The sequence below is a fragment of the Cladophialophora immunda genome, assembly GCF_000835495.1.
Source record: "Cladophialophora immunda strain CBS 83496 unplaced genomic scaffold supercont1.4, whole genome shotgun sequence".
NCBI classification, from domain to species: Eukaryota; Fungi; Ascomycota; class Eurotiomycetes; order Chaetothyriales; family Herpotrichiellaceae; genus Cladophialophora; species Cladophialophora immunda.
Genome location: NW_015622544.1, coordinates 1,800,644 through 1,823,660, shown reverse-complemented (window position 1 = coordinate 1,823,660; position 23,017 = coordinate 1,800,644). Strand labels below are relative to the sequence as shown.

Below are 23,017 nucleotides of genomic sequence, written 5' to 3'. Positions count from 1 at the left end.
CACAGTCGCAACTGCAGATTGGCACGCAGATTGGCACGCAGATTGGCACGCAGATAGGCCCTCAGATAGGGCCCTATTCTCAAGGCACACAGGCCTATTGGGCGTCAAATCAGGCAGGTTTTTATGCCTCCTGAAGGGTCAACCACGAACTAGTTTACTAGGAAAACGCTAATAAACTAGCTCCTTGGCTCCCAGGAACTTTGGAAAGATTACATCTATAATACTGAAATAAACAGGTCAGGAATGTGACGCTGTATTTATGAAATCTATTTTCACAACACTGCTGGTGACATCCTCATGATTTCCCATGCAGCTCCCGAGTGGTGACCTTCCTGATACGGCTGGTTGTCACCGTCCAGGAATATATTCCCTGTCTCTCTCAATCCCAGCAGCTCCACAACACGACATGGTTGAAATCTGCGATCGCTTGCGGGGCACTGTGTCCTTACCCTGGACGGACCATGGTGTTGACGCGAGATGAAAAGGATACATGCCCTGTGGTCCGCCTTCTCACCGGCGGTTTGAGGTTCGCGTTCGTTGCCCAACGACATCTATCGGAACAGAAATCGCCGTGCAACGTGGAAAGCCACGCGAGATGTTCAAATCAAACCTAGCCTGCACACCTGCTGCGGCCCCATGCTATTATTATTATTATTATTATTATGACTGCATGCCTGGCCCAACGCACACAATGTTGCCCCCGATTTCCAAAGGGGGAGGCGTTAAAAAGAACAACATCGAATTTACGAGCCATGTTGCACAGAAGGACATGGCCTGCAGGAGGCTTTGTCAGCGCCTACAACCTGCACCCACTGCCACCTCTGGCCCCTTCTACCTAGTAGGGAGCCTTTTGTTGGGCATCTAGATTCAACTGTTTCCGCGGACTCGCTAACACTTGCACAACACACGCAATCATCATTACTGTGGTTCTGATGTAAAGAACAAAGGCAACAGCTACTGTGTTGGCATTCACTAGTCTCCTTCACCGTGGTGCAATAACACTTTAAGGTAGACGAAAAGTACGGTGAAGACGGGGAACAAGAGGTCAAACTCTCAACAAACCCCCTTGGGCAAATAGTACGGACATAGGCTGGGTAGGTGGGTTTGTCGGCCCTCTTGGACCTTTCTTTCTTTTTCCCCCCTTCAATTCTTACGAGGACCACGTGGCAACTAAGTCTCGTGTAACATGGTTGTCTTGTACTCGCACGTCTCTTCTGCTTCAGGCTTTCCCCAAAACAAATTTGATACAAGCTAACAGGCGCTATGCGGACGATCTGGTTTCTACCTAGAAACCCTTTGCCCGGGAGACCGCGAACCCTGAAATCCTTCGCGCCCTCGTGCACTGTCTTGAACAATTTGCCTATCCAGACACAAAAATGGTTATCTGGCTTCTGGATTCCAAGACGAACGGATACAATTCCCACTAACCTCAAGATTGACTCCAGACAAAGAAAGATACCGTCCCGAAAGATATCTTCTGGTGCAGGCCAAAAGATGTGATTGCATCCGAAGATCATCCATCCAGTCCCCGCTTCCGGCAAGAACGGATCTGAGATCAGGCCATGTGGATTGTTATTGTTGTATTCCGTGCCTCCTTCTGTTCAAAAATCCACACCGGCCACTAGAAGCTGGTCTGGCAGTCCAGCCTAATCTGAATGCGGTCTTTTTCATCTCTGCGATCGACAGTCAGGGTCGCTGACTCGACGAGAATCCAAGTAGGCGTCAGACGGTTTAAGGAGGAATAGGTAAGGACAGCAAAATCCCCAGAAACGGTTGCCCAGAAACCCCATTAAGAAGCACTCAATACGAGGTCACACCCACTCCCCTCCTGGGAGGCGCAAGCTATGGCTCCAGCCACGGCACCCTAAACTGTCCTTGAAAATGATGTGCAAGGATCGCCAGGTACTGAGTTCCTTCATTATACATGCTCAATTGCACACCCTACAACCCATGAACATCGATGATTCCTGTGTGGTTGCTTTGCGCTCCCTTGAGCTACCGGGACGTGGACTCGTATCCACCCCGTAATTAGCGCCAGCCGCCTCCAGCTCGTGCTGGAGGACAGCTTGCCTCGGCAGCCGGATTGGGGGCCAGACTCAGCGACAGGTTCTGTTACGGATCAACAAGACCCGACAAAGGAATCCACACTGGAACTGGGACCTTCTCGACTGTTATCTAACAAAGTCGGCTACCGAACTAGGAATGGACAGTCGTCTTGACAGCCTGAAACCAACCTTCTAGAAACGAGAATGTTCCGAGCTTCCTGGAGGTCCGACAAGCGCTGGCGTCAGGAGGAGCTGAAGATTTGTGGGCTAATCATTTAGCAGTGCTTTCCAATTGACAGAAGACTACCTCGTCCTGCTTGGGTAGGTCGAGCGCGAGTTTGAGTGTCCAGCAAGAACTACCCATACCCTTCAGAAGAGCTTTTGTCCAAGCCCATACTGCCTCCTGGGTTACCGCACAAACTACCTGAAGATCCTTCGGGGAGCAAGCGCTGAGAGCAAACCTGTGCAGGTTGGTCTCGGATCATCATGGTCATCACTACTGCAGCCTTTCTGTGTCGTGGGTCCTTCTCATTTTCCAACCCCGGGCGCCGCTCGTTTGCTCCATGGCTTAGCCTTCCCCAGCAGGGAGCCTAAATCCTCTCGACCTCACAGGTATGCTGGGAGTGCCCGGGTCCGGGTTGCATGCTTTTACCACCAATCCTCGTATTCGGCTACTCATCACGCTTTCCCTTGTCCGTGTCTCTCCTTTACCTGGCTCGGGTGACAGGTCACAAATCCCGGCAAATTCCTGTGATCGAGCGCTTCGAGCAGCTAGCCTCTTAGGCTATCCTACTGGACGCGCCGTCCCCAAGCTAAGACGTGATGGACAAGGCCGTTCAAGCCAGCCGGATTAATTCCCCGCTAACAATTCCACGTGGCAGCCATCCCTGGAACGGCTGCTTTTCTGGTCCCACTTGCTGCGAGAAGAAGCTCCCCTGATCATCCTCGAAGTCAGCCTCTCAGCCTAGAAATCTGAGCACGCCATCCATCACCCCAAGAGAGGAGACTACTCTGTGATATCCACCTCTTAACCCGGTTCGAGGCCTTTCTGCATCCCCTTGGCTTGCTCTGACCCATTTTCTGCTAGGCTCACCAAGGTTAACACCCAGGAGTTCCAGTGCTGGCCATGTCCTCACAGAGCCGCTTGTGTGCCCTCACAATTACGTTCTGATCTGCGGCAACGCCGCACCGTTGGAGGTTAGTTATTGTCAACAACCAGGCCACCCTTGTATTTGCAACATGGTTCTTTTATGTCAAACTTCTCGATCCCTCTGCACAGACCAAACGGAGGATACGAGCACTTCGAGGCACTGAAACAAGGCGTTTCCGAGCAAGCGTAGGCCTGTCACCCCAAATGCTCATTTCGATCACCTGCAGGTCCATTCCAGGCTCACCTGGTCCGATTCCTTCCAGGCTGACATGGCTAAAAACGGTGTCCACTCCCATCGGCTGGCGATTAGCAAGCGTGCCCAGGCCTCAGAATCGCACCCTTGTGGTCTCACGAAATCCACCCCAACCAATTCGGTTAGTGCAGTCATTGTGGCTCTCGAGGTCATGTTAGAACCCCGAAATCCCCGGGTCCCCGAAAAGTACAGAGCAAGCTGTTGGGCAAGAATAACCGTGAGACGGGAGGAGTGACAATTGCAATTGTGGACCTGTTCGCTGGACTGATCCAGGACTTTCCCCTCCACCCTGACCGTCTCTGGTCCGTTTGACGTACAGAGCATCCCCAGAAGCATGCATCTAAAGCCGAGATGAAATTTCAACATCCTTTTCTAGACTCCCAGGCATTGTCCGTGGCTGGCTGACCAACCCGACCGACGGCGTTGGCAGCCGCGCGAGAGATCATCCTCGTCCACGGGAGGCTGGTTCGTTGTCTTGGGTGATTGTGGGAGGCGTGATGCCTACCAGGAAACTGTCCAATGAGGGGTGGGCTCCTTCATTCCCAGAGTTTGAAGCGCCGCAGAGTTCGCTCCATTGCCTGCCCGGTGCAAGTCGCATCCCAGGTAACTTTAGGACGATCAGGATGCGTTCTCCCTGTGAGTGGTAAGGGGAAATACGAGTCATCATGCACTGTCACCGACGATCAACGGTAACGATCTGCACCCAAGCCAGTGCCGTCTAACAGGAGTATAACCCAGAACAATAGCGTATCGCCGTTCAAGTCAGCCGCAGCTTCAAACAGTCTGGGGGTGGCCTCAGTGATGATCATATTGGTGATTCCATCATGAAAGCCGCTGTCGCAATAACCTGCGATGTGGAGGATGGATGGGGTGTCTTGACATCAAGCTCACAAAAGAGTTGAGCAGGCCGGGCCCTCCCTCACACCAACCAAACCCGTAATGACGATTCCGCCTTCCTGATCGACTCTCTTGCGACGGGATCTTCATACGCCATAACCAGAGAGCCCAATGACTTGACGTCTTGCCTCAATCCAATATGGACTCACCTTCCTGAGTCCAGCCATTGGTTTTGATTGATATTTGGCCTAAATCCTCACGTGGTGAGCGATGTTTGGTTGGCGTGATGAGAACCCCCGTCGGATCGTCGCTGATCTGCTTGGGGTTCTTTGCATCTTAGTAAGGCAGCTCAAGGAAGTCCCAATACCTGAGTTCCAACCAGAAATACGAAAGTGTCAAAGCACTGCTTTCTCACAAACGTTCAAAGCAATACCGTATCAATCCTGTCCCTTGTTGCTGTGACCAGTTGGCAAATGCATGCGAGGCGCGTTGCAGCATTGGTCTCCAGTTAGTTTGCCTGCTCCACAAAGGGGCAAGCTGGTGAGAAGATCCAAAGATATTCTCGCTCTGACCCAACTTCCTCGACTCCATCCCCATTCCTACCTTCCCATGCTGGGCAACCACGTTTCCTCTCGAGTCGGAGGTACCATTGCGTCAACCTGGTCCTCACTCGTTGAGCTTGAGCGACATGGCCGGTCTTGTCGCTGCCTTCACGTTTCGCCCGCCCAAGGAAGGCTCAGAATTCTTGCCGTTCGCTTCACAACCGCTGAACTGGGTGACTTGAAGGGTGAGTTTGTTGCATCGCTTTCGCAGGATCATCTTGAGCCACAGTCAACAAACTGGCTGCCTGGACGACGATAGCATGTGGGGTGCAAATGCGAGCTGCTATCTTACAATCGGTCCGTGAGTGGTGCTAACCATATTTTGAACGAAGGAGATGCACGTTAGCAATTTACAACCCAATTCACAAGTACATGAGCATTCTGGGACCTCCCTTTCGCATCAGTGCTATACAATATGCACAACATTGGAGACAGACTTTGCTGGAGGGAAGCAGGCTTGACACGTGACCTGGAGCTCTCTGTTGCATTGTGGCGTAAGTGCAGGCCTTTCACGTTTGCAGGTCCATTAAGGCGCCAACTTGTATTCTGTATTGTTTGTCCTTGTCCCCCTGCAGGTTATTGGGGGGAGAATACAGTGCGTAGAGGGCTGCGAGTAAGTTGTGGATGTTGTGATGGTGAAAGTGGTTAATGACATCGTCGCTCGTTGCCCCGCAACGCGCGGGTAAATATCGAGCATTGGATTTCTCTCTCCCACACACAGTGAGACACTCACCGGCAGACACACGCTTCCACTTGTTCGTCCAGACGGTCCATCTCTAATATTTATCGCACAATTCGCAGACAAAGCACTGTTGCTCTGTGACCGGGCACTGTTTCATGCATGGGCAATGCTCCTTCTGTCATAACCGGACAAGTCGTCGTTAATTGCGCCTGCCTGTCGAATCTGTTCCGTGGGTAGTCGCCATGGCCCTCGAGCTTGCCGATAACGACAAGTACGAGGTCAAAGAGATTATTGGTATATTCCACCTGCGCTCTAGTGTTTGCTTCTTCTTGCTGACAGTCTAGGTCGTGGTGCATTCGGGATCATTCGCAAAGTTCGTCGGAAGCAAGATGGCCATGTACGCCTCCTCCCCTCATATGACCCATTGTCCACGGTCTAACAACCCACAGATTTTGTGCCGCAAAGAGATCAACTATCTCAAGATGTCTCAAAAGGAACGCGATCAACTACATGCGGAATTTTCCATCCTGGCCTCCCTCAGTCACCCCAACATTGTCGGATACTTCCACCGCGAGCATCTCAGACAGACCCAAGAGCTATACCTGTATATGGAATATTGTGGTGGTGGTGATCTGGGCTGTGTCATCAAAGAACTCAGACGTAAGAACGAGTACGCCAAGGAAGAGTTTGTCTGGAGGATTTTCAGCCAACTGGTCACGGCTCTGTACCGTTGCCATTATGGAATCGACCCGCCCGAGCCTGGAAGTGATTTCTCTCGACAGAACGACACCCGACCTCTCAACAAAGGCAAAATGATTCTGCACCGAGATCTCAAGCCAGAGAACATATTCCTGGGAGACGACCAGTCAGTCAAGCTCGGCGACTTTGGACTGTCGAAGATCATGCAGTCGCATGATTTTGCCTCGACTTATGTTGGAACACCCTTTTACATGTCACCAGAGATCTGTGCGGCCGAGAAATACACTCTGTATTCAGATATATGGTCTCTAGGATGCATCATGTACGAACTCTGCACCAAGGAGCCCCCATTCAACGCGAACTCCCACCTGCAACTCGTTCAGCGGATCCGAAAGGGAGACTTCAAACCTATTCCATCCGTCTACTCGAAGGACCTCGCAAATGTCATCGCGAACTGTCTCAAGACAAATCCAATGCACCGGCCGGACACGAGCTCACTGTTGACTGTACCTTACGTGTGGCTCTCGCGGAGACAGCAAGAGATGGTCACCATAGGAAAGACATTGAAGACCAGGGAGGAGATTGCAGACTACAAGGTCAGACAAGCTGAAGAAAGACTCTCTGCACTCGAAGCAGATAGAGCTGCGTTGAAGGTAGAGATTGATGCCCAGCTCCGTCGCGAGTGGGAGGTCAAGGCTCGACTTGAAATTGACCGACAAGTTCAATTAGAGCTAGAGAGACTCCGAAAGAAGTTCGACAGGGAGGTCGACGAGCGTGTGGCACATGTCTTGGTTAAGCAGAAATACTCAACAGAAGCTCGAGCACTGAGGGAAATCCAAAACCCCCCCGGGAGAGCCTTCGACAAAGAGAACCTGAATCCTTCCTCGTCAGTCAACACTGCGGGGGAGGAAGATTTCCCGTCAACCACAGATATAACCGACCTGTCGGATCTTTCAATCAACTCACCAACTACGTCGAATACTAAACCAATGCCAAAGAAGGCGAAAACACCTTTTGCTCGGTCCAAGACCACGTTCGACTCTCCTGTCGACATTCAGATGTCAGAACCATCACCGATGTCCATCTCTTCTTTGGCACTCTCTCCGCGTCGAAATGCTGCAGCGCAGGCAACCGCTAACCCGACGGTCACTGCCGTAGGTGCGAAAAACCTCTTTGCCGAAGCGGCACGCCAAAAGGCTCGTTGGGAGCCACAACTAGCTTATTCGTCCGACGAAGAGAACATTGAACCCCCAGAAGACTCGGACGATGATGGGTTCCCCGAATTGGCGAGTCCCACGAGACTGAAAGGAAACATTGCCAACACTGACCCGTTCAAGAACCCTGCACCACTGCCACTGAAGAACAGACCGGCGATGTTGAGACAGAACACGACAGCCACTATGCAGAAATTGATCGCGAAGCCGACTTTGTTCCCGTCCAGCAACACAGGAGCACAAGTCAGAGCTGGGATCGCTTCGGCAAACATCGCCAATGCCATTAAAGGTATCCCACGGAATACCACAGACGGCGATTTGAGATCCGCGGCAGTGAAGGCCACGAGCCCTAATCGCCGTCTCAGCAAGATCCCAAGCCGAAACGACCTCAGGGAGCATGCCATCGCTGAGGAAGGAAGCACTAGTCCACTCAGACGAGCAGCAACTACCGCTGGTCGGCTCCCTAGTAAGCTCGGAGGCGGCCGAGACGCTGTCACTGGCACTGGTATTGGAGGCCGGACGCTCGTGGAGCTTGCTCAGGCTCGGGCTGGAGGCCACCTGAATACAAAAGCGAAGACTATGCCGGAACAGAGAAGTGAAAAAGAGCTACCTCCTGTTCCAGTTTGGGACCCAGAAATCTTTGGGGATGAGATGCCGAGTCCTTTCCTGAAGAAAGATGTCAAATCCGTGCGGGTTATGCGGTGATTCTCCAAACCCTTGTGTCGATTTTATGCGCGGAGGATGGAATAACGACGATCATGCGACAACGTAAAGAGTCGATCTGACAGGATATGATCGGCCATGGATGCCATTTGGAAAATCATTGTCTGGGGGTTTAGCTCTTCCGGTGTCTCCAGAGTCTCTGACCCGAAGACAAAAGGACAGCCCTACCCCCAATTGTTGCTTCGAGGCGATCGTTAGCAGGCCGTTGCTACTCGAGATGGAGTGACGGGCACTATGTACAGATTTTGAGCTCTGTTTCTTTTGTTTACAACCGTTGATGAGGATCCAATGATGGTGTTGGAAAAGCGTGCGCATGACTATCACTCTGGAGACCACGATGGCGCTTTGGCGTTTGAGGGATCCTTAAACGGACGCCGCCAAGGGATTGATTTTTTGTGATTGACGGGGGAGTTGGATTGATCAGATGAAAGAAGCACGCTCTAGTTGTTCGTCTGCTTTGCACGACACTCGGAGTCTTGATGATTCATCAGGGCATTACTTGGACTAGAACATGGCCTTGTATGTATGTATGCGACCTTTCTAGAGTCCAAAGCAATCTCTCTACAGTTGGACGCCCGTATGAGAATTAGAACCAGGCTCGTTTTGTATACAGCTTCGATGGCGTCAGGAGCCTTCCTAGAAGGAGATGAGAGCGGACGAACGAGCCTGGCTCCCAGGCCCGAGTTCCCCTCATTTCCTTCTTCTCTCCTCTAGCTTGGTCTGGCTGGGTCGGTCGGTCACTCACCCGTCCTCATCCTCGACCTCTTCAAGTTCCACGTTTCGACGGGGGTTGCGTTGTGACTCCAGGGTCTCTCTGGGACGCCTCGCTTCATCTGCGTCCTCGCGCGGGCCGACGTCTTCAGTTCCGTCGTCTGCTTGATCCTGCATCTGTACTTCATGAAGAAAGCGCTCTTCCTCCTCCGCAAGCCTCCTCGCATCCTCGTCCACATCTCCGTCGCCCGTGGTTGTCGCGGTCTGTGTCCTGCAGTCATCCGTCTTGCCCAGATAGCCCTCCGCCTCGAGTCGATCCATCTCTTCTGGCTCGATCAAGCGACCGGTGGGCCCACCTTTTGCAGCCTCCTGTTTCTTGCGTACGACATTGGGGACGAATCTATTGACGGCTTCTTTGCGGAGATCGCGGATCTGCGGGGCACTTTCGTATTTGGTCTTGACTTCCACGGGCTTCGTTCCAGGTTTGATGGGCAGTTGTCTGCTCGGTGCGGTCGGTTGTTGAGGGTTGTTGTCACCACCGTCTTCGTTGCGCGGGAAGTAGCGCCTCAACTCCCGCGGGATAGGTGGCGGTGTATCTTCTGGCATGGGAATGCGGCGGACGGATTCGTCGGTGTCACTACCTGATGACTCTTGTCTCGGCTGATGGTATTTGCGCTCGCCATCATGCCTTCTCTTGCCTAATGTGGTACCACTGCCCTCGCCTTCTCGTCGGCGTGGTTGCCCTGCAAAGTTGGGAGCTTTGTCGCCCAGAGCTTCTCTGGCTTTTCGGACGGCACGGAGATCTCGTTCCAAATCTTCTAGGATGGCCCGCTCTCTGGGTTTGAGATCGCCCGCTGCTTCAAGAGCCTTGAGGTCCTCGATTTGGCGTTGGATGCGCTCGGGATTTCGGCGGGCCAATTTTTCATTGCGCCTGGCTTGTAGCTCTGCCCGACTCTTTTTCAGCTGTTTTGCCTTTTCGAGCTTGCGCTGTTGTTGCGCAGGATTGACAGATCGTTCCTTGTCTCGCGCCATGGAGTGTGGGGATTGTATTCACAAATCGCAAATCCAAAGGATAACGATACGGCGAACTCGGGGTGGATGGCTGTTGACTAAAAAGTTTCTTGACCTGCAACACGACGTCAGATGTCAAAAAGGACCGGCCGGGGCCGTAGGCGCGTGCAGTAGCACCAATTCTGCAGTCGAGGGCGGGTTTGACTAAGTGAGCTGCCAGACTTGGATTGATTGCAGTCACCTCTTGGGGTTGCTTGGTGTCACACCTGCACCCATGAAACATTGGGTCTCACCGGTCAGAAGCAGACGAACCCAAGAGGCAGGATCCAGGAGGGCTACCGGGTCGGCTGCAGGGTGTCGAGATCAAGAGGATGCCAAAAGATGGGTGGGTTGCAGTAGTGCTGCAGTGGCAGATGCAGCTACCTGTTGGGAAGCGTTGACTCCTGCATGAACAGCTAGGCTCGCCCGCGTGAACCAATTCAGAGAATGGTCATTGGAGCTTGCTCTGAGTCTGTCACAAGCACTGGCAGCACAGCACAGCACAGCACAGCACAGCGCTGTGGCTGTCCTGATCGTCAACTTGTTCTGAGGAGACAACCTGCAGATACCGTAGTCAAAGGCGGGCGCAGGCAGTTCAGATGCAGGTGTGACCGACTTCAGGCCTTGGATGTAAAGCAGAGGCACGAACGAGGCTGGTTGGGACAAGCCAGCAGGTGTGAGGGCTAGGAGAGAAAGTGGTACCTAGGTAGTCTTGCATAATACGAGGTACCAGAATCAAGACGGTCAAGAAGGGCAGTCAGTAGCTGTAGCTCGCTCTCTCTGCCCTCCGCCCTCTGCTCTCTGTCGCCCGTCGAGCCCAAGTCGCCAATAAATGGCACAGTCTTATGAGAAGAGTGTTCTCTGGTGGTTACTCTGACTTATACTCTATTATTATCATACACAGTGGTACCCCCTATCCTTGTGGACAATATCAGCCATATTTGATCCGGCGGCTACCTCGTCGTTATCTCAAGAGTGCGGCAGAGACTCTGCCAATGTCGTCTTCCAAAAGGCTTCCCGTCTCCCTCTCTCGTCGCTCTTTCGCTCGCCTTCTACTTCCCCCTTCACTACTACTGGCTTGTTTCTCGGAATGCTCAAATCAAGATCCAACAGCCAGGCACCCTCCCCCCGTCCCCCCTCCCCACCCCATGTCGGTTGTCTTCTTTGCCTTGCTGCTACTCGCTCTCCTCCATTCGTGCCCCACGAAAATGATCCTCCTCTACCAAACTAACAAAGACCACGGCTCCAGAGCCAATCGAACATGTTCTCTGCCCATCCCACGGTGCTGTGAAGGTCGGTCACCTGCTTGTCCCCACGATCACTCTTTGTCCTTGTTGCTCCTTAGCCAGGCACTAGGCTGCTGAGGGCCCATCAAAGGAAGTACCTACTGACCCTAACCGTCCTGCGATAGCCGCGCTCCTCTTTTCCCTCGCCTTTCTCAGCTCAGCAGCTTCAATTGTTTTTTTCAGTTTCTCCTTTACCCTGCGTCGTATCCATTCCTCACACCTCCCGGTTGTCATCGTTGCAGGCGATGAAACAACACTCCTCCTCAACCGTCTCGTCCGTCGCCATCCCCGCTCCCGTTGCCGTTTCCGCGCCTAGTCTCGTCTCCTGGTTCTAGTTTGCTGCTCTTCCGAGCACGCTTTTCATCGACTGCTCTGCCGACTGTTGTCCTACCCCTCTTGGCATGAGCTGAACCCGAACCGCCTGCTCACCGTTAAATAGGGTCTCTCCACCACCAGCCGCCGGGATCCTGGGAGGGGTGAGGAGAGGAAGCCCAAAAAAAAAGAAAGAGAGCAGAAAAAAAATCCCAGTCAGCCGTGTGTCTGAGACAGCCAGATTTGCGAGCGCTTCGCCAAACTTGAGGCTCTGCGGTCGCTAGCGACGCGCCCATCCATACGTCAAAGCTACAATGACCAGGCTCATCCCGACTGCCATATCTCGCAGCTCGTTCGCTGTCTGGTGCCTCTTGCACCACTCTTGACGGCTTCTCGCAAACCTATCAGCTCTCAGAACTGCTATGTGCCGTTTGACCACCACGGGTACCTGTCGAAGCTCATCTGCCTCAACGCTTAGATTGGTCACTTCTACTGCTGTCTCTGCTGCCCGCCCGGGACGTCCATGTCCGCGACTCAGTCAGTCGCCGACTCCGTTCTGGGTTTAACTCAATCTGAGTTGTTTCTCCTCCGACAACAGCAACAAATCCTGGCCCAGCGAAGTCATCAAGGCGGCATGCCCGACCGTGGTCGTGGCACTAGCAGGCAGTCGCAGCCTAGCTCCCGTGCGGTCAGTGCCGCCAGCAGCCAAAGCGTCCCGGGGCGGATTATGCTAGATCCCCATAGTCTGCAGGCTTTATATGCGCACCTGGAGAATGTGATGAGGAGTATCCAGCGACGGATTGGCGAGGTATGCATTCCAGCCTGGCATCTGCCTGGAAAATTCTCCGTGCAAAGACTAACCGTCATGTAGCTCGAAGATGCCACCGAACAGTCAGTCAGAAACTCCAGCAGCCGAGCTGGAGGCGTCGTGCAGAATGCAGAAAATGAGATTGTCAGGATGCGGCGCATCATGGCCGAGATAGACAAGCTCGAAGAAGAGTTTGAGAAAATCAAGCGAATTCGTGACAAGATAAAGGGCATCAGAAACAATGTGGACGAGCTGAGTGACAGGCTCGATCGCAGTCGTCCAAGCGGCCACAGCTCTGGCGGAGCACGACCTCGGCGCTGAAGTGCAATTGGTCTCTCGGGACGTTGAGCGATCCTGAACTTTACAAGCAACTATAATTCTACGAAGGACTGGGACCCCGCCGGGGGGGGGGGGGGGGGACAAACTCTCTCGATCACATCTCACAGCGGGGGAGGGAGTCAAATTTCTGCTCGACGCTCTCGTCCCTGGCGTCTCAACTTTGTTTTACCACCTTTTCGACGGCGAATGCAGAGATGGAAGCCTCACGGCACGTCATTAGTTAACGAGGTCATGCTTGATGAATGTACGAGTATTGAGTGGGACTTTTTGCTGTGCGATTTGCATGAAAACTTTGACCCTTTGGCGTTGGAAGGCAGATGATGACGAGTTCTTCGATCTCATGCGCTCTGGATGGGTTACCTCCGATAGAGATGTCGTGGCTCAGGCCGCAAAACAGACACGGTTGGGGCATGGGCAACTTGGAATTTGAGGCGACGGAAAGCTGGATGATTGGAATCAATGCAAATGTTTATTTTGACCTAGGCCTCTGCAACAGGTTTCGCCTCTTCCCGCCCGGTCTGGTTTGACTTCCTTCGACAAGGAAACCGTTTGATAGTCCCGCATTTGTCGCAATGAATCTCGTACACGTCTGCCCATGATTTCCTGCCCCCTTTGCTCGGGTTCGCAAGCTTCTCTGTCATCGTTTCCCCTGGAATCAAGAGTACATCGCAGCACTTGCAGATAGAATGCTTCACTCTTGGAGCAATCCGGATCTGGGACTTTCGAGAGACTCCTCGGAGGTGCATCAGTAGTCGGGTGGCCTCGACGGAGCCTTGATTGGTCAAATCCCTATCCGCCACAGACCATGTGCATTCCGCAGACTTGGTGGCTTTCTGCTGTCCATTATGGCTGCCGACTGTTGCTAAATATGTTGCGGCCTGATGGAGGTAGGATAATCTGGAGTGAAGGTGTTTTTGTGGCACCTGGGAGTCCTTCTTGGGGGGCTTCGATTTACCCATGGTGGGAGTTTCCGGAGGGATTCAACAATGATTTCGGAGCCTCATCCTCCAAGAGACTTGGTAATATTCACATGGTGGTCTTGCGTTGGGTGAGTGGTTTTGTCCTGCTCTCTCTACATCGAAGGACGTTTTGGCTGCGACGACAGCATGGAGTGGATGACTAAGCAGAGCGGTCTTGGCGCTACGGTTGCCTCGCCTTGGCCCTCCGCCGCAGAAAACAACCTGGAACATTCCTGCGCAGGCATCTCTTCTCATCTATTTCTGCTTCATCAATCTTTTCTCGCCTTCTTCATCAACCTCTCCAACTCACGTCGCGTATTTCGCAGACCTTGGCTGGTTCTGCTCCCTACCACCACTATCATCATCCCCCATCCTCTACTCTTGCTCCCAGGTTGAAACAGCCCTTGGTTCCACCTTAACCTCTTACACCCCTGTTTTACTTCGACTCATCGCCTCAGCTACAAACACACCATCCACCATGTCTGCCGAAGAGGATCTCATCGACTACTCGGACGAGGAACTTCAAGCACCCGAGGCTCCAGCGGCCGGCGCGACCAACGGTGCCGCAAAGAAAGGCGATCTAACAGTCAGCGGAGGGAAAGCCACCGACAAAGGCAAAGGCAGTTATGTCGGCATCCACTCGACGGGCTTCAGAGACTTCCTGCTCAAAGGCGAGCTGCTGCGAGCAATCACCGACTGCGGTTTCGAACATCCTTCGGAGGGTTAGTCATCCATCATCCATCCTGCCATATATTCTTGCAAGCAAAATATCCACCCTCCAAAGTTCTTCCTGCTACGAGCGCATCCGTCCATCTCCAAGAAAAGAAAGGGAAAGAAGAAGAAAAAGAACGAGAATGAAAAGTTTCTACAACGGATTCGAAAGTCTCCGATCGGCGACCTGTACGGTCGAACATTGGCGGGCAATAAAATGCCACCGCCTCACGCCGGCTGATTCGACCTACCGTCCTGGAAGGTGGCAGTCTGAAGACCGAGAAGTGAGAGCATGTCTCTTCTGGGGTCGCCGTTTTCGCTCCAGCTCCACGTTCAAATAGGCATGCTGAAAACGCTGCAAATGATTGACACTTTCGCACACCCAAGCCAACGTCCCTCCTGCGTTGTGATATTCGCGGGAAATGGTGGCCTGAATGTGCGTTACTGGTGTTCGGTAATAGAACTAGTCACGGGTGGAAAGAACGGGGATGCGGCTCAATCCTTTCAGGTGCAAAATCAGGGAGATGGACGGATCGGCCTGCGATGCTCTTTTATCGTCTTCACACATGCTTTACCGAACCAAGTCTAACATCAACGATTTCCTGCAGTCCAGCAAAAATGTATCCCACAGGCTCTCCTCAGTGTCGACATCCTGTGTCAAGCCAAGTCCGGTCTTGGTAAGACCGCGGTCTTCGTCTTGACCACCTTGCATCAACTGGAACCTGTTCCTGGCGAATGTTCCGTACTGGTCATGTGCCACACACGTGAACTTGCCTACCAGATCAAGAACGAATACGCAAGATTTAGCAAATATCTTCCAGACGTGAAGACAGCAGTCTTCTACGGCGGTACGCCCATCCAGAAAGATATTGATCTTCTCAAGAACAAGGAATCCTTCCCCAACATCATTGTCGGGACCCCCGGTCGTCTCAACGCCCTTGTCCGTGACAAGATCTTGTCATTGCGCAATGTCAAGGCGTTTGTTCTCGATGAGTGCGACAAAATGCTGGACCAAATCGGTATGCCTTAATGACCAACTTCTGCCATCAGACAACCTCTAACACAGCTATTCCAGACATGCGCCGCGACGTTCAAGAAATTTTCCGAGCAACTCCGACGGAGAAACAGGTCATGATGTTTAGTGCCACCTTGCCCCAGGACATCCGACCGATCTGTCGCAAATTCATGAGAAACCCTCTCGAGGTGTTTGTCGATGACGAAACCAAGCTTACCCTCCACGGTCTTCAACAATACTCTATCAAGCTCAGTGAGGGAGAAAAGAACCGCAAACTCAATGAATTGCTTGACAGCCTCGAATTCAACCAGGTCATCATCTTTGTCAAGAGTACTCTCCGTGCCACTGAACTTGACAAGCTGCTCCGGGAATGCAACTTCCCGAGTATTGCGGTGCATTCTGGTGTCAGTCAAGAGGAGCGGTAAGTCAAGGCGCGCTCCTAATCTGTCAGTCCCGTGCTAATTGCTGCCTTCAGTATCAAACGCTACAAAGAGTTCAAGGAGTTCAACAAACGAATCTGTGTTGCCACTGATGTGTTCGGTCGAGGAATCGACATTGAACGGATCAACTTGGCCATCAACTACGACTTGCCTGCCGATGCTGATTCTTATTTGCATCGCGTGGGTCGTGCCGGCCGATTTGGTACCAAGGGGTTGAGTATCAGCTTCGTCAGCAGCGAGCAGGATGAGGCTGTGCTCAAGGAAATTGAAAAGCGCTTTGATGCCCAGGTACCTCCCTACCCTGAGGGTGGTGTCGATTCGAGTACCTACATGGCATCTTAGACCAGGAGTTCGGCTTGATGAACAAACAGAATGGGGGTCTCGATTCCGAGAGGTTATGCAGATGTCAAAATCGATCTCCGCATCTTTGCTTGGGAGAAGAGGACCATGTATGTGTATCGCGGGGTCTTGCTGGGATAAGGACGGTTAAGGAAAAGTGAGACAGGGGACAAATTGCCATTCAGGTTGATCCGCTTAGGTACAACAAGAGAGCTTTACATAGCTAGTCCTTGCCTTGGAACATTTTCCCAAAAAGAAGTTTCTGATACGTGGGTTTCTCATGCTGTACTTTGTCTTTGTTCCTCTCGTAGCGGTTGACCTTGGTCATCTATTTTCTATCTTAATTTATATGCAATAATGCCGGTTCTCGTCCACGCCAATATTCATAATCCGACCCAAAAGGGCTCGTCAAAGGAAAAGATCAGATGAAGTCCAGGTGGAGAACCAAATGTAGTACGACAATTGATTCCCTCTCAAGGGCCTCACCGTGAGGTCTCGACCACCCAACACCAGAGTTGACCAAAGGGGGGGGGGAAGGGGTGGTAGGCCGAGCAAGCCATTCGATGATTCTGCAGCCCCAGACAGCTGTAGGCGGTTGTTTGAACTGGCTTTAGGCATCCAGCTTCAACTGCTCGAGCAGGCGGTCAATCTTGGCCAGGAGAATCTGGTAGTTGACGGCGTCGGCGGTGAATTCGTCGCCCGCGAGTTCGCCGTCGAGCGTGCGCACGGCGCCGGATTGCAGGAGCGCCTCGACCGAGTCCGGGTCGTGGCCTGTCGGGCCTCCCCCGGCGGGAGCACGCGTGGGCGTCGACATGTCCACGCCTTCGTCGTCGGGGAAGTGTGACCCCTTCTGCGAGTCTGCCTGTGTCGCGGGCTCCGAACCCCACCGCGGCAGCGAGGCAGATGCTGCTGTTGGCTCGCCGGCGTGCCCATTCGCTTGTCCCTGTCGAGGTGACTGCACGAGCGCCTCGGCCATGATCGCCTGCTCCTCGTCCATGACGTCCTCGAGACCCGAGTCCTCGAATCGCAACCGGAACCTCTCGCTCAGGTAGTACCGGATGTCATCCAACAGTTCGATCGAGTCCGTTTCCTGCCTCGCGCTGATTCGACTGGCAGACTCCTTCACCAGCTCTGCAAAGTCCGGGTCGTCGATGTAAGACTCGAGGCGGTAGGCGATGTAACGTGCGGCGAATTCCTCCAGGCGTTGGACCCGGGTGAGCCAGGCGGCGCGCAGGATTTCGTAGATGTCCATATCCTCGTCCCCTTCGGAGAGATGCGTGTTCGCGCCGTTCTCGGAGGCTGTCTCGGGGGAGATGGCGTTCGGCATCGCCATTGCGTTTCCGCTGCCCAACGAAGAGATCACGAGGGCCGATTTCGCTTTCACTTTCTCCAAAAAGAGCATGTCCGCGGCGAAGAGGACGTCGACGGCGATTTCTAGCCCAAAGTCCGCCTTTTCAGCGTACAGAAATGTCAGTATGATTTCCAGGACCTCGGGGCTACAGTCGATGGGCACAATCTGGAGGTGCGGCGTATCCTGTGCTTCGCGGAAGGAGGATTCAAACATGGTCATGAAATACTCGGAGCGGATGAGCATGGCTTTGTGGCAAGGGTAGATTTTGGATTTGCGTGGTTTCCTGGAGCGGGAGGGAGAGCGCGATGTATTGGACCTTTGGTCTAAGGGGATGCCTAGCGCATTTGTGGCAGATCGGGACTGTTGTGGTTGCCGGTCGGTTGTGATTTCTTCTTCAAATTCGTCCTCGTCGGCGCGGAGAAGCACGTCTGCAAAGATGCCATTGTCACGATCCCATTTGACATCATCGGCTCGTGAAGTCTCGACCTCGATTGCGTGCTTCAAGACGTTCTCACGGAACCACTGCTCGAGCTGGTCGCGACCTCTCTGGACTTCGTCTTGACGCCGCTGTCTTGCCAAGCGACGGTCACTGCTGTCGAGGATTAGCTGTGACAGGTTGTGAATCTCTAGGTGCTTGCTTATTCGGTCGACGCCAGCAAGGATTTCGGAATCTGTAAACCCGGTACCTGGCCCTCCGCCAAGATCTCTGGGCACTTCCCCCAGATATAGATGTTTCAGGGCGATGGCAAATGACTGTGGTGGAATCGTGGGGGCTGGTTTCCAGAGTTTGGTGTCTGGAGATTGGCTGAGTTTGCTTTTAAAGTAAGGGGAACGAGCCGAGAGGATGAACTTATGCAGACGGAATGACTCGCTGGGCGTAACGACGGTAATATCATGAGTCTTGGGTTGGTCCCGACTGAGCAATGAGACCAAATGTGACGCTAACGGCTGTAAAGGATCAGTCGACTTGGAATAGTCGTACTGTAACAAAAGATTTCGTATCCGGTCGTTCAAAGCATTATAAAGACATCTAGGACGAGGTTGTTAGTAGAATATTCCTACCATAGTGCAATGGGAATCCGCACCTCTCACCCTGGAATGTATCTCGTTCGCACAACGCGCCGGATTCTAACAATAGTTGTACAACCTCATAATGTCCACACAAACTAGCCTTGTCGCAATGTCAGTCGAGAATCCACCGACTAAATGTGGCAAGATATTCCGGTGGATATCAAGAACATTGGGAAAACCCACCAGAATCAGAGGGGTATAATCATATTGATCTTTTGCATTAATGTTTGCGCCCTCCTGAATCATCTCCTGGCAGAGCTTGAGATCGCCTCTTCTGCAAGCGTCGCATAGTCTCTGGAAATTGACGCTGAAATCGAGGGGATTGTCTTCTTTGAGAATGCCTTCCTCGATCAGCTTTTTCTCGTCGTGGAGACTGAGCTCGAGTTGATCCTTGCGCAGGAGCCCATTGGCGCTCATGGTACCGAACCGATAGGAGTGAAGAAGATGTGGCGAACAGTCCGAGAGAAGCAGAAAAAAGCAGATGTCGAGACGAGGAAGAATCGAGGGACTAACCAGCGGGCGCTGTTGCCGTCATATCAAATAATTTATATCGCCGGCCTTGTCGGCATTAAGATTGATTAGATAAGATCCTCCCCAGGCACGTGACAAGGCCCTTTTTCGCAGCGCACACTGGCGGCCCATGAATTTCATGCAAGGCTGTGTGGCCCAAAATTTCCCGCCCCCCAATCCAACACCAGAGCAAAACCACCATCTGCGCAAGTTTCAAGGCCCAGAACCAATTCCACCGGCCAGCTAAAGAGTGAGGGCAGACTAACACAGAGATCATCCCCCAGCAGCCACGCACCTGTTGCCCAGCATGGCTGAACAAGATGCATTCCTGCACCTCACCCGCCCTCTGGGTCCTGTCGCAGTTGGCGCACAACCCACAACAGCCCCCCTCCGCGTCGTGATACAACCACAAGTAAGTCCAGAAAACCAACCAATATCGTACAGGCAATTGACTGACCCCCCTCCGCAAGGCTCTCTTCTCGATACTGGACCACTGCGTTCGCCGCCCTCCCGACCAGCAGCGAGTCATTGGCACCCTGCTGGGAACCCGCTCCGACGCCGATGAATCCCAGGTCGTCGTCCACTCCTCTTTCGCCGTCAGCCACACCGAGACGACTGACCAGGTCGAAGTGGACATGGAATATCAGAAGGCCATGCTGGCCCTGCATCTCCGTGCGAACCCCAAGGAGGTCCTGGTGGGGTGGTACGCCACCAGCTCAGAGTTGAACACCTTTTCGGCTTTGATCCAGAACCACTACAGCAGCCAGGGCGAAGGCACGTTTCCCTATCCGGCGGTCCATATCACGGTGTCATGCCAACCAGGTCAAGACATCGAAGTGAGAACGTACATTTCCTCGCCAGTAGGCGTGAGCCCCGAGAGGGCGGCCGACTCGGCGGCATTCATCCCCATCCCTTACACTGTCAACTACGGCGAGGCCGACCGCGCCGGTCTAGAGGCCGTGGGATACGCAAAGGACTCGGAGAGCAGGACGGCGACGATCCTCACGGAGATTGAGAGCCTCGAAAAGTCGTTGGAAGACACCCTGGGCATGCTGGACCGGGTGGGAAAGTACGTGGAAAACGTGATCGAGGAAGAGACAGAGCCATCTACCGCGCTGGGCCAGTTTCTCCTCAACACCCTGGCCCTCGCGCCGAAAGTCGATCCCGCCGAGATCGAAAAGGATTTCAATAACCACGTTCAAGACGTCTTGACTGTGTCCTACCTTGCCAACATGATCCGCACACAGATGGACCTGTCGAACAGGCTAGCGACATCAGCATTGACCATGGGTGGCGGTGAAAGTGGTGCTACGGAGAAGGAAGGACGAGGTGATCGCAGACAGAACCGACAAGGTGGACAGGCGAGGCAGAATAGGACAGAGAGTTTCTCGGTGTCCAATGTTTGAAATGATCATGGAACGCAGGCAGCCTATCTGAGATCGGCTGCTATACATGAAGGCGGATAGCCCAGTGACACCTGCTCTGTGTCGCAAAGTGTCTAGTCGTCCCGAATGGACGCCAAAGCAACTCTGAGTGATGATTGCATGAAAGAGCAGTTGGGATCTGCTCGAGACACGCGCATACTGTCTCTGAAATAGGGAATGACTGCAAAAGTCATCCTGGTGGACAGTTCAGCTGAGGTCTCTCATATGATAGCCGCCCACAGACAGCAGATGCTTGGGCAGATAGACCGAGCCGACTCCGCTTGGTAAACTTTCACGAATAACATGGTGTATTGGTTCGTCATTCGGTGAGGTAGATTTCCCAAACCGGCCTCTCGTTGTTGTCAAAAGAGGCAGTGTGCTGGATGTCTACCTGGTGCCGTCCTGACAGGGGATGTCTCTGGCGGCTCTGGACAGTTGGATGCCCCTCTTTCTCCATAGGTTTTGGATGCTTTTTGGTAGGATCATGTGTGCCAAAGAAAGAGCCATAAACGCCAGCTCTTGATAATCAGTTGCGTTCTCATCCAAGGTCACTCTTTGCCCGCTTGCTTGCCCTCTCCTCGCCGCTCTCATCAGGGCCGGGCGTCCTCTCCTTTGAGTTTAGCCCTCCATTGACCATTTCGCCGTCCACTTCCTCAACATCCCTCTTCTTCTTTCTCCCTCTACCTCTCCCCTTGCCTTTCGACGTACCTTCCTCGCCCACCACCTCCCCCAGATTCACCAGATCGTCCACCGCGAGCTTATGCCCCTCCTTGCCCTCGGTCGTGTCGAACAGCTTCTTCTTGTTATCAATCTCCCGCTTTTTCTTGAACATCTCCTGCACTCGGCCTAGTTTGATGGCGTCCTTCCGGATCGCGAATTCAAAGTCCGAGACTTTCAGTTTCGCGCGGCCAGAGTAGACCGAGACGCCGACGGCATTGTGGCACGTTTCGATGATGAAGTCGGTCAAGATCTCGTCCAGGACACGCAATGTTTCGGGGAAGGGTTGAGTGAAAGGTGTGGGTGGATGGGTGGTGTTGGGCGTGTTGGAGGAGGCCAGGTATTGTCGTGATGATGCGCCCAGAGGTTTGGCAATGTCTGGGTGTGTGGGTGCGCCATATGCGTACAGAAGTGCCGAGAGCTCCGGGCCAAAATTGAGGCTGGTTTTGTGCCGGCCGGCGCGGGCGCGAGGTTCCATGATTGTGCGTGGAAGCGAGGGAGGAAAGAGATAGGATCGAGTAGAGAGATATGGGGGGTTTTTTTGGAGTCCGGGTGATCTGGAGGACAAATAACCGTCCGAAACGAAGCGTAAATGTTGTAAACAGGTCCGTACGCAAGCAGAGGCACAGACCAGCAGTGCCGAGCAGGGCGATACCTAGGAGAAGTATTGGCTTGAGATACCTCGTAGTGTTGAAGCATTCGGTTGCAGGATTCCTGAAGGAAGCGGACTGAAGGTGGGAAGTCCCTCCGCAAGCGAGGCTGAATCTGGAGTGCGGCAAGGCTGCAGCCACATTCGAAAAGACACAGCACGTGATCTTGGGGCAGCGTTGTACCTATTCTTCTTTCAGTTAGTGCCGCCGACGTCTTCGAAACCACCTTTCAACATCTCTCTCACTTGGTCTCTTTTCTGGCATGATGAATCTGTCTTGTATTCCACGACGAAACCCTTTGACCGACTCATAACAGACTCCACCACTTTCCGTGTCCGATGCGCACGGATTCTACGCCCTTTTGTCCCATCTTAGCGGAATAATTGGTCTTCGCAATGGTACGTCTCTTGCCTCCATACTCATTTCCGAAGAACAACGCCCCCAAAATTTACCTACAGGAGGGACGCTCCTTTCAAGAGCCAGAGAAGAAGAAAAAGTGTCTGAGCACTGACTAACCTGCGCCTCTGTGACTGATATAGACCGCCATATTCAACTTCCAGTCCCTCCTCCTCGTCATCCTCCTCATCATCTGCACGTCGACATACGTGCACTCCATGGCCCCCGGTGTCATGGACAGAAATAAAGACGGGTAAGTACAGGACCGTGCTGGCTGGCCTTTCGTGCAAGTGCAGGGTGGTGGTCACGCTCTCTTGACAGCGAAGTGTGTACGCTCTCGTTTTGCTCTCTGCACCCAAATGCTGATTCTTCCGTGATGGATTTAGCGTGATGGGCATATTCTGGAAATGCGCCCGGATAGGGGAACGCCTCAGTCCCTATGTTAGCATCTTTTGCATAGTCATGGCCGTAAGTATTGTTGGCTGTCTCTTCTTTTCTTTATCTTACAGCGGAATGATGTCCTTGTTGTCCTTGTGTCTGACCATGCGACGACAGTGCTCGGTCATGATGGGCTACTAACAAAAAACAATTCCCTTCTTGCAATTGAGCATCTGCGGTCCCGAGCATGAGAATCTACGATGTATGCATGGTGTTAGGCGTTATACCCTGAGCAGTCACGGTCTGGCATTCGAAGGCATTCGAAGGCCTGGGTTCGGGGGCAAG

At 53.1% G+C, this 23,017-nt stretch overlaps 8 protein-coding genes across 10 annotated transcripts; 4 read left to right on the top strand and 4 right to left on the bottom strand.

The window, feature by feature from the left end:
- Window positions 1-5,622: 5,622 nt before the first annotated feature.
- On the top strand, window positions 5,623-8,816 carry PV07_07039 (uncharacterized protein). Its single transcript, XM_016394084.1, has 3 exons — window positions 5,623-5,863; window positions 5,914-5,966; window positions 6,019-8,816. Exons 1-3 carry the CDS (start codon window positions 5,812-5,814, stop codon window positions 8,185-8,187), a joined length of 2,274 nt encoding a protein of 757 aa, XP_016247503.1. The 5' UTR covers window positions 5,623-5,811; the 3' UTR covers window positions 8,188-8,816.
- Window positions 8,619-10,601, bottom strand: PV07_07038 (uncharacterized protein). Its single transcript, XM_016394083.1, has one exon. It carries the CDS (start codon window positions 9,946-9,948, stop codon window positions 8,947-8,949), a length of 1,002 nt encoding a protein of 333 aa, XP_016247502.1. The 5' UTR covers window positions 9,949-10,601; the 3' UTR covers window positions 8,619-8,946.
- A 793-nt stretch (window positions 10,602-11,394) lies between these two features.
- On the top strand, window positions 11,395-12,777 carry PV07_07037. 2 transcript variants are annotated; one of them, XM_016394082.1, is made up of 3 exons: window positions 11,395-11,633; window positions 11,692-12,372; window positions 12,436-12,777. In XM_016394082.1, the coding sequence occupies exons 2-3, from the start codon at window positions 12,088-12,090 to the stop codon at window positions 12,691-12,693; spliced, it is 543 nt and encodes a 180-aa protein (XP_016247501.1). In that variant the 5' UTR covers window positions 11,395-11,633; window positions 11,692-12,087; the 3' UTR covers window positions 12,694-12,777. The 2 variants fall into 2 exon arrangements, with proteins under 2 accessions (XP_016247501.1, XP_016247500.1); XM_016394081.1 differs by having other exon boundaries at window positions 11,395-12,372.
- A 342-nt stretch (window positions 12,778-13,119) lies between these two features.
- PV07_07036 (uncharacterized protein) lies at window positions 13,120-13,769 on the bottom strand. The gene has a single exon (XM_016394080.1). It carries the CDS (start codon window positions 13,668-13,670, stop codon window positions 13,191-13,193), a length of 480 nt encoding a protein of 159 aa, XP_016247499.1. The 5' UTR covers window positions 13,671-13,769; the 3' UTR covers window positions 13,120-13,190.
- A 141-nt stretch (window positions 13,770-13,910) lies between these two features.
- On the top strand, window positions 13,911-16,443 carry PV07_07035. Of its 2 annotated transcripts, XM_016394078.1 has the most exons (4): window positions 13,911-14,392; window positions 14,990-15,400; window positions 15,457-15,817; window positions 15,872-16,443. In XM_016394078.1, the coding sequence occupies exons 1-4, from the start codon at window positions 14,149-14,151 to the stop codon at window positions 16,176-16,178; spliced, it is 1,323 nt and encodes a 440-aa protein (XP_016247497.1). In that variant the 5' UTR covers window positions 13,911-14,148; the 3' UTR covers window positions 16,179-16,443. The 2 variants fall into 2 exon arrangements, with proteins under 2 accessions (XP_016247497.1, XP_016247498.1); XM_016394079.1 differs by having other exon boundaries at window positions 13,911-15,400.
- On the bottom strand, window positions 16,397-19,103 carry PV07_07034 (uncharacterized protein). The gene is made up of 3 exons (XM_016394077.1): window positions 18,781-19,103; window positions 18,612-18,697; window positions 16,397-18,556 (listed from the first exon to the last, which is right to left on the bottom strand). The coding sequence occupies exons 1-3, from the start codon at window positions 19,012-19,014 to the stop codon at window positions 16,786-16,788; spliced, it is 2,091 nt and encodes a 696-aa protein (XP_016247496.1). The 5' UTR covers window positions 19,015-19,103; the 3' UTR covers window positions 16,397-16,785.
- Window positions 19,104-19,285: 182 nt separating this feature from the next.
- Window positions 19,286-21,024, top strand: PV07_07033 (eukaryotic translation initiation factor 3 subunit F). The gene is made up of 2 exons (XM_016394076.1): window positions 19,286-19,519; window positions 19,578-21,024. The coding sequence occupies exons 1-2, from the start codon at window positions 19,415-19,417 to the stop codon at window positions 20,511-20,513; spliced, it is 1,041 nt and encodes a 346-aa protein (XP_016247495.1). The 5' UTR covers window positions 19,286-19,414; the 3' UTR covers window positions 20,514-21,024.
- Window positions 20,466-21,982, bottom strand: PV07_07032 (uncharacterized protein). The gene has a single exon (XM_016394075.1). It carries the CDS (start codon window positions 21,724-21,726, stop codon window positions 21,070-21,072), a length of 657 nt encoding a protein of 218 aa, XP_016247494.1. The 5' UTR covers window positions 21,727-21,982; the 3' UTR covers window positions 20,466-21,069.
- Between the last annotated feature and the right edge of the window lie 1,035 nt (window positions 21,983-23,017).

Bases quoted from the DNA above. Each gene is read 5' to 3' on its own strand.
- PV07_07039 (XM_016394084.1), top strand. From the start codon at position 5,812: ATGGCCCTCGAGCTTGCCGATAACGACAAGTACGAGGTCAAAGAGATT. The intron at 5,864-5,913 runs GTATATTCCACC...CTGACAGTCTAG, and splicing joins CGAGGTCAAAGAGATTATTG to GTCGTGGTGCATTCGGGATC. The intron at 5,967-6,018 runs GTACGCCTCCTC...AACAACCCACAG, and splicing joins GTCGGAAGCAAGATGGCCAT to ATTTTGTGCCGCAAAGAGAT.
- PV07_07038 (XM_016394083.1), bottom strand. From the start codon at position 9,948: ATGGCGCGAGACAAGGAACGATCTGTCAATCCTGCGCAACAACAGCGC.
- PV07_07037 (XM_016394082.1), top strand. From the start codon at position 12,088: ATGTCCGCGACTCAGTCAGTCGCCGACTCCGTTCTGGGTTTAACTCAA. The intron at 12,373-12,435 runs GTATGCATTCCA...ACCGTCATGTAG, and splicing joins TCCAGCGACGGATTGGCGAG to CTCGAAGATGCCACCGAACA.
- PV07_07036 (XM_016394080.1), bottom strand. From the start codon at position 13,670: ATGGGTAAATCGAAGCCCCCCAAGAAGGACTCCCAGGTGCCACAAAAA.
- PV07_07035 (XM_016394078.1), top strand. From the start codon at position 14,149: ATGTCTGCCGAAGAGGATCTCATCGACTACTCGGACGAGGAACTTCAA. The intron at 14,393-14,989 runs GTTAGTCATCCA...GATTTCCTGCAG, and splicing joins TTTCGAACATCCTTCGGAGG to TCCAGCAAAAATGTATCCCA. The intron at 15,401-15,456 runs GTATGCCTTAAT...CAGCTATTCCAG, and splicing joins CAAAATGCTGGACCAAATCG to ACATGCGCCGCGACGTTCAA.
- PV07_07034 (XM_016394077.1), bottom strand. From the start codon at position 19,014: ATGAGCGCCAATGGGCTCCTGCGCAAGGATCAACTCGAGCTCAGTCTC. The intron at 18,698-18,780 runs GTGGGTTTTCCC...CATTGCGACAAG, and splicing joins ATTATACCCCTCTGATTCTG to GCTAGTTTGTGTGGACATTA. The intron at 18,557-18,611 runs GTGCGGATTCCC...ACCTCGTCCTAG, and splicing joins GATACATTCCAGGGTGAGAG to ATGTCTTTATAATGCTTTGA.
- PV07_07033 (XM_016394076.1), top strand. From the start codon at position 19,415: ATGGCTGAACAAGATGCATTCCTGCACCTCACCCGCCCTCTGGGTCCT. The intron at 19,520-19,577 runs GTAAGTCCAGAA...CCCCTCCGCAAG, and splicing joins GCGTCGTGATACAACCACAA to GCTCTCTTCTCGATACTGGA.
- PV07_07032 (XM_016394075.1), bottom strand. From the start codon at position 21,726: ATGGAACCTCGCGCCCGCGCCGGCCGGCACAAAACCAGCCTCAATTTT.